The 8,436-nt window shown below is 48.9% G+C and overlaps 1 protein-coding gene across 2 annotated transcripts in view; it reads right to left on the reverse strand.

The window, feature by feature from the left end:
• Ephx2 (epoxide hydrolase 2) overlaps positions 1-686 on the reverse strand; it is a 54,671-nt gene extending 53,985 nt beyond the window's left edge. The window contains exon 1 of one of the 2 annotated variants that reach the window (XM_047549236.1): positions 480-686. In XM_047549236.1, coding sequence (XP_047405192.1) covers positions 480-580 — 101 coding nt within the window. In that variant the 5' untranslated portion in view covers positions 581-686. The remainder of the gene's footprint in view (positions 1-479) is intronic. The other variant, XM_047549237.1, reaches the window with a different exon arrangement.
• Between the last annotated feature and the right edge of the window lie 7,750 nt (positions 687-8,436).

An 8,436-nucleotide genomic window follows, 5' to 3' on the forward strand; every position in this document is an offset into this window, starting at 1 on the left:
GACATTTTCTGCTGTCAGTGAAACTCAACCCGAGCATGGCATTCATTGGTGGATGCTTCCTGGTTTCCCAGTTCCCAGCGAGCAGGTCGTGGGTTATTTTGCCGTAGTTTGCTGTTAGAAGCACACTTGTCGCACACGCCTTAGGACAACTTTCTTCTCTCACGTTTTAAAGACCTTTCCAACATTAAGCCGGCAGCAGTTAGTTCAGTGAGTAATTCCTCTCCCTTTTGGAAGCTTTCAATATAAGGGGCAATTCTGGAGTCTTTGGCAAGGTTTAATTACTTAGGATTTAGAAAGACAAAGGATCCACTTTCACACCCTAGTATTTTAGAGCCAGGATATTATTTTAGCCTTTCGCTGGGTCCACGCCCTAAAGCAATCTGAAACCGAGGCTGCAAATCCAGAAAGGCACTCCTCGGCAGGGGGTCCTGCTCCCGCCTTATCGGCCAGGGGAGGGCAGCGGCGCAGGGTCCCCTTACCTGGGCAGCGCCAGGGCCTCCTCGGCGCGGCTGAGGGCGCCCGTGGCCGAGGGCAGAGCCAGCACTCCATCAAAGCCGAACACGACCGCACGCAACGCCATGGCGGCCTGGGCTGTAACCTCGCAGAGACAAAGCGCTAAGGCCTGGACACAGGACTGGGGTCACCCAACACCCGACCTCCCAGCTCCAGCCCAGCCTGGCCCGGGGTCCGGCCCCGCCCACGCCCCGCCTCTGCCCCGGCTCTGCCCCGCCTCTCCCCGGCCCGGGCCCGCCTTTGCCCCGCCCCTGTCCCGCCCCTGCCCGGTCATTCCCCGCCCACTCCCCGCCCTCCGCTCCGGCTCCGCCCAGGTCGCCTCTGGCCTGGGACTCGGCCGAAGAGCTATTCCAGGCCCTAGCAGCCTCTCTGGTTCTATCTCCGTCCCTTCCCAGAGCCGGGCCCTTGCCCTAAAATCTCGCCTCTGGAGATTCCGCCTAATGAAAGCTCTCCTCTTCTTCCCTCCTCATGTTGAAAGCGAACTTTCCAGACTTTCACCACTTTCAGGCAGTCCTTTGGGGAGACTCACCTGAGAAGGGGTTGGGGACATTGGGGGAGGGTACAGGCCCTTACGGGAGATTGACAGAGTGAGTGTGTGTGTGTGTGTGTGTGTGTGTGTGTGTGTACACGTGTCCAAACACTCTCACTTTCGATATTTGGATCCTGGTTGGTATATTCAGTAAATGCATGACTTTTACTGAAGTCTTTTCTTGATCTGGTATGTATGCTTCCAGATACCTCACTATCCTGACTACCTCTGGAGGCAAGCTCTTCTCATGTGTTTCTAGAATAAGATGTGTTGCTCCAGTCATGCCAACAGAGACTACTTCAACTCCAGTCTCTTGAGACTTAGAAGGCAAAAAATCGGCCTATTTCCCCTTTGCACATTCTGCTTGAAATAATGCTGCCTAAGAAATGGGCAAGGTTTGTTTTTAATCACTAATTTCCACACCGTCGGCTCATTTATGTTTCAAGAAACACTGAACCTTCATGGGTGGGGCATCTGCACTGGTGCAGGGGTTGTGGGAGCTCTCTTGTGAAATGCAGCTCTGCAGATTAAAACCAGGCTTGGTGTTCTTTCCTCACTTCCCAAGGCTGAGGACACAGAAGATGGAGACCTCACTTTCAAATGTGTCATCCAAATTAATCAAAGATACCTTCCACGAGAACCACCAGACTGTCAGAGGCCTTACTAAAATCAGGAGTTCTACAACAGTCTTGGGGTCTGGCAATCACCAATCAGATTAACAAAAGAAATGGGCTTACCTTTGGTTGGTTGGTCCTTAGCTGTGTGAATGCTTCCTTGTCCTGCTGCATAACCTCTTCTAGATTCCTTCCTGGGATACTTATTGGAGTTTTTCTGAGAGTCACATCTAAGAAGCAAAAAGTTATCAACAGTGTCAATTGTTGCAAGAAGAACTGAAAAAAAAAAAAAAAAAAAACTTTAATTTTGGACTTGGTGACACTGGGTGACCTATTTCAGAGCACTGTCAGAGGAGTTTTGGAGTTAAGAGGTGGATTAACCAGGGCTTGAAGACTGAAAGAGAGACAAAGAAGGGAATATAGTATTCTTTCAAGAAGCTGGTAATCTCAAAGGTCAATTTGAGTTTTCTAGAAAAAGAAAGCAAATTGCAGCCTGACCCATATAGTATACAACCTCTTGAATTCAAATCTCAAACTTAAGGCTTTCCTCTGGGCTCCAGATTTGCATATCCAACTTCATATTTCACACTTCTTGAATGTCTAGTAGCCACCTCCTGTGCACCACGACTACACAGAACTCTTGCCGCATTCCCTTCTCGCTCACCTGCTCCCCCAGGAAATCTCCCACCTTACTAAGCAGCACCCCGTTGACTCAATTTCTCTGTCCAAAGAACCTGGAATTCTTCCTGATCCCTTGCCCTCCACGGAGCCTTGGATTCAGTGGGGCAAAGGGAGTAGCTTCTAGTTCAAAGGTGTTTTCTTTCTTAAAGGTCCAGCTTGGAGCCAACTACTACATTTCTTTCAAAGACTTTGTGGTACTCCATACCATACTTAACTCTCTTCTTCTCTTTCTGTTTGAAATAGCTGCAGTAATTTCTCTTGCCTGTATTCTGATTTTAACTAGCAGAGTATTATTTGTGAATACCTGAATTTGTCTGTAAAAGTGGCAAAGTGAAGATGAAAAACACGTCTACAGAAGTGGACTTCATAAATCTCCCTTTTGAAAAGAAAAATAAGAAACTCTGTTTCAAATGAGGATCGTCTTTGGTTGAGAGAAAGCTGCAGGGCTATCACACGGACTTTCTGTTTATTCGGGGGCCGTTAACTAGCTGCTCTGGTCTGGAATGTTTTACAATGCCTTGTGAGTTGCAGGAATGAATTGCTTAGGCATAGTTTTAAGGTCTCCACTGAACTTCACCGTGCTCTGCCCTTTCTGGTGAGTCTCCTCCCAGTGTGTTCTGCTGCCCAAGATGCTGGAGATAAGGGCTCACTCAACCGGGTTATAGGAACTGCGTATCTTTTTGAAATGCAAATCCTAACTACCATGTCTGCTAATTGAATTTTATGAAATGTGTTTTAGGTGACAGCATGAAATCATAAAAATGGCTAGTCATGAACATTTATGAATGACACCTGGTGTCAATCATTAATTTTTCAGGAACTTACATGGAACTCACCAGTCTCCTTGAGCTCCCTAGGTTTTGTTGGGGATTTCCTACCACCCCTACCTCCTTCAAAGCCTTGGTTCCCCAGCCCTACTTTAAAGCTCTGTTTAACTCTTAAGGGTAGCAGGAGGAGTTTACACTGCTGCTTGCCCCTGCCCGCACACATCTGAATCAAGCTCAAATTCAAGTTGCCTCGCACAGTTTTCTAGCACTACCTTCCCCTGAAGTTTTGTCTTCCTTTAGTGCAATCAGTGAATTTCTTTAATTCATTCAACAAATATGTATAAGGCACCTGCTATGTGCCGTGAACTGTTCTAGGCACTTGGGATTCATCAGCAAGTGTAAGGCACAGAAATGGGGCCACCGAAGAGCTTTCATTTTAGGGGTATGATCTATTCAAATAGTGACAAGTTGCTTTAGGGGCAATGAGAGGAATGAGACTGGGGATATCTGTGGGGGCCACTTGTCATTTTTTTGTTTGTCTCTTTTTCCAGCTACCCAACATCCATAGCTTCCTCCTACTTCCTTCTACGTATAGAAAATTCTAGCCCGTAGTGAACATCCGTCATTGAGGGGTGCACAACACCCGTCAAAAAACTTCTTCTAACCCAAATATTTTGAGTTTGCCTCGAGCGCTGCATTTCCCGGGCTCCCTCCATGCTGGCCGCGTGGCATGGGTTCTGCCAGTTGGGTGCGCTAGCCTGGTGGGAAGGGGCAAGCCAAGGTGCAGCTGTGGGCCCTGGAACTAGTGCCCAGCTTTTCTAGGGAGGCTGAGATGGAACTTCAGTCTGGTCCCGAGTGGGCTTGGTGCCCAGTGGGTGGCACAGGGATGACTTTGTTGAAATGGCAAGATGGCAGGCTCTGATTTCGTTGTGTTGTTCTTGGTTCTAGAGTGTCACATCCTCCCTAAAGTTCTGTGAGTTATTGGTGTCCTTAATAATCCGTTCTGCTTATGTGACTAAAAGGAAGTTCTGTGCTGTAAAGAAAAACACCATAAGATGGACCCACCCTAGATTCAAACCCATGAATCGTGGCAGAAGAAAGAGCCCTCTGATGTTAGAATTCAAAAATGCCACCTGCCTGTTTCCCCAGCCTGCCTCAAATTCAGGTGCCCCAGGCCACATGTACCAGCCCAGACTTGATGCGGGCTTGTGAGTCCAGCAGGAGCTCCAGGGACTGCAGCCACTGGCAGGCACGGCAGCTGCAGCAGAGGCGTCTGCGGGGCCTGGTCCTGCGTTACGATTTTGGTGGTGGCCTTGCTCTTGTCTGTTTTCCAGTCTTGGTTCTCCGAGCTCCTGAGAGTCCTCGCTGATAGCCTGCCATCAGCCAGAGTAGGCACTTACGCTTCTCCCCAACTCCCAGATCCTTTCTACTGTGCTTTCTGGAACTCTCTGGAACCCCAGGCTCATCAACAGCAAAATCCACCGACTCCTCAACCTCACCTCTTCTCTTCCTCTCATTCTGCCTGGCCTCTGGCCCTCCCTGGTGTCATCTCAAGGGCTCTGCTGTTTTCTCCCCTCCTTCCCCATGCCACTGGGCGGGGGCTGTGCAGATGACCTCATTGCTGCTCCCACAGCCCCCTGAAGACCCACAACATCAGTGTCGCATCACCGGCTGTACCACTCCCAGCCCACCAGTTCTGCTTCTCCTCTCTCCTAACCTCCCAGAAGACTAGGTTCCTCTCTCTCCTCAAGTCTCCAATACTTTCTCCCCTTTCCTTATTCTGAACCAGTGTCTACTTCTCACAGTTTCATGGAGAAAATTGGAACATTCTGGAAACTTCCACCAACTCTCAGGGCCTCATTGACCCACCTACATGCACCTGTGCCTGTTTCCTTGTCACCTTTCCTCCTCCCACAATGACCAGCCACCTCTGACAGCTGCTTCTATCTAGGGACCTGTCTTCCTCCGAGGCATTAGATTTGGCACTCTCCGGCGCTGAGGATAGTTCCCCACCTCCCACCCCATCCTTTACCTCTGCTACAGGGTTATTTTATTTGCAAACCCAACAGTCTGCCAGGTGGAGGCTGTAACAGCCCCCCCAACCCACACCTGTGCCAGAAATTGCAAGAAAACTCTGTCTCATTCTCCTGCAATGTCCTTCTGATGCTCTTGACTAAGAAAGTTTAATTTTGAAGGAGAAATGCTTAAAGAAATACATTGAAGGTACACTTGGAGAGAAAGGGCAAAAAACTGACAACTGCCCAGACCGCTAAAAACCATGCTCTAATTTTGATCCTGTGATTTGCCCCATTATTGCTTAGGTTTAACTCTCAGCACTGGCTAGGGAGAAATGAGGCTCTAAGAACTGGTATTGACCATGATCAATGCCATGGAGCCTCCCTTGACAATGACAGCTGTTTGCTTCTCTGATTGATGAGCTTGTTTCCAACTTTCCAAAAATCCTGCAACAACTTGCCCTAAAGATCTACTGTGACCAGGCAGGTCACATTTCTTCATGTCCCAACCCACCACACCTCCCTGCCTCTTTCTCTGAACTACAGCCAGATCCCCATAGGTCTCAGCAGGCAGTGACCGGGGAAAACCTGGGAGGAGACATAGAACACACCCCAGTCTTCAAGACCTTCAAGTCTTTGCTCATGTAGTGTGGAGTCTGGGGAGGGTGTGTCCACGTGAATCCTGGAGGTACCAGACCAAGGACAGGAAGTCATAGTAGGGTTTGAGTGACTGATGGGGGTACGTTTTCTAGAGGTTTGGGATTAGTCCACAGCCTTGAACAGTGGGGGCGGTGCTCACCGTTCACTCAATTGGTAGTCCATGCCAAGCGAAGGCGCCGTACCAGAAATCAGTACAGTGCAGTGGAAGACTCGGAATGGGAACACTGGAATGGATTCTCTGCTGTACCACCTGCTTGCCTTGCTCCTAATGTGAAAGGACTCGTGAGATACTTCCTTCCCAAGATGTGCCTTGGCGAGGGAAGACCATCACCTTGATGGTGAGGACAGGAGAAGTGACCTGGAACTTGGTGGCAAGATTCCAGCTAAGGAAATATACTGGTTTGGATAAGTGTCCTCTAAATACCCATGCGTAAGACTTGGCCACCAGCCTGTGGTGCTTGGGAGGTGGGACCTAGTGGAAGGAGGTTAGATCATTGAGGGTACGCCCTTGAAAGGGATTTTGCAAGCCCAGTTCTCTGCTCTCTCTCTTCCCCAGGCTACCATGAGGTGAGCAGCTTCCTTTACCACATGCATCCACCATGTTGTGCCACCGCCTCACCTCGGGCCCCAGAGCAACTAAGCCAACTGGTCACAGACTGAAACCTCTGAAATGTGAGCCCAAACAAACCTTTCCTCCTATGAGCTGTTTTTTTTTTTCACAGTAACAGAAAGCCGACTCACACAGGAAACTTCCTGGTGCGTGGCCCATGGTCTTCATCCGTCTGCTGAAGGAAGGACTGTGAGGAAGCTCTGCAGATCCCCTGCTGCACAACACAGAAAATAAAACCAGTGCCACATTTGGGGGGAACACAGGGGGAACCACACTGAGGGCTACAGCAGTGGGGAGTGTTCATTTTGATTACCCCCAAACTCCGCCTAAGATGGGTGGTTGTGTGCAGTGTCAGTGGGTCACTGCAGATTTCACTAAGTGACTCCAACTATAGAGTCTGTTCCTGTTGTGGCCCCTACTGTGGCCATTGCCTGACGTCCATCTTCTGGGCAGCAGTCACAAATCCTGAACCCAGAGTTTCCAATTATTCACTGACTGGCAAGTTGATGATATTAATCCCTGGGATTTCATTAACCCTTGCTGGGATGGAAGGGGGTTGGCTTTTCTAGAATAGGTGCTTCTTCTGGAGAAGGGTGGGCAGGACACGCCAAAAGCCAGCTCTGGCCTAATGACCTATTGCTACACGAGGACTGTACATACCCAGAGTTTTTCCTTACTTGGTTCATTTATTTTACTTCCTGCCCACTCCGTTACTTTATAAGCAGCATGTCTTTGATGAACTTTGTAACTTATTCAATAGAAAACAGAATTTCAAGATTTTGTTGTGTTGGGACTACAGCAAGAACCGGCATCTGCAGAGAGGCTGGTCTTAGAACTGGACAGAGGAACTGGAGAGACCTTGGGCTGCGTCCTGTCGGGGTTTGGAGGAGCACTTATGTTGGAGCGATGTCCGTGCTCTGTGTTTTCTTAGATTCTGTCTTTATCTGCTCAGCGTCCACTTCCCACAGGGCTACACTAATGAACAAAGTTACATCTCTCCTGCAATCCCACTTTCAGGGGTTCAGCAACCAAGAGCCCCAAGAGAGACTCTCGGCCCTGCTTTTTCCTTTGTTCCTCCCGTCTCCTGGCTGACTCGGGGGCTTGTGGCCCTGAATGGTGTGCCTAGGGATCTGTGAGTAAAAACTCTTTCCTTGGTAGCAATGACTTCCATGTCCTCATGTCTCACATATTTCATTAAAAGAAATTCTCGGTACAACTTTTACAACAATTAGGTGTAAACATATTGTTTTTCAAAGTATGATTATGGAAGGCTGAGTGTGCAGCCAAAGCACTAGATTTGGGGGCTTCTCGGCATTAATGCTTTTAAAAGACATTTTGGGACTGTCCAACTCCCGCATGAAGATGACCCGGCATACCTTCCACCTAGAAGCCCCAGACCCCAGATTCTTGCTTCCCCAGCCTCCTCTGGGTCATGTGGTTAATCAGATGCGTCTGTCCTGACCTTTGCATAGGGAGCTAGTGACACGAGGAATCAGGAATTAATCAGAATTAATTGTGGCAGCATTGGCGGCAGCCGCAGGAACGGCCGGTTCCCGGGTTCAGCAGGGACGGCAGTCCCAGGGATGCTGCGCGGTTTTGTGTTCAGTTCTGTGGCAGCCGTGAGGCCGCCATGCTGGAGAGGGGCCTGCCCTGGGCTGCGGGTGGAGCCCATGCGTCCCTTGTTCTCACTTGCTCTGCAGAAAGTTCCTCTAGCTTCCCAAGAGCCGCTGTGAGCTTGCCACTGCCCTTTAACAAACTCATGTTCTGCTTAGCTTAATCGATAGAATTTAATTGCTTGCAACCAAGAATCCTGATTGATGCGATCTGTGATACTCTTCCCTCCCTTCTTCTTGTCTTCCCTCCCTCCTTCTGTTTTCCTTTCTCTAGAAAAAGAAGGAACACATCCAACTTCTTGTGTGTGTGTGTGTGTGTGTGTGTGTGTGTGTGTTTATGTGTGTGTGTAAATTTGGTGAAGTAGTAACAATTGTTAACTATGGATATTGAGACTACAAGTGTTTTATGATTATTCTGTATTTATGTCTTCTAA

The sequence above is a fragment of the Sciurus carolinensis genome, chromosome 4 (genome assembly GCF_902686445.1).
Source record: "Sciurus carolinensis chromosome 4, mSciCar1.2, whole genome shotgun sequence".
NCBI classification, from domain to species: Eukaryota; Metazoa; Chordata; class Mammalia; order Rodentia; family Sciuridae; genus Sciurus; species Sciurus carolinensis.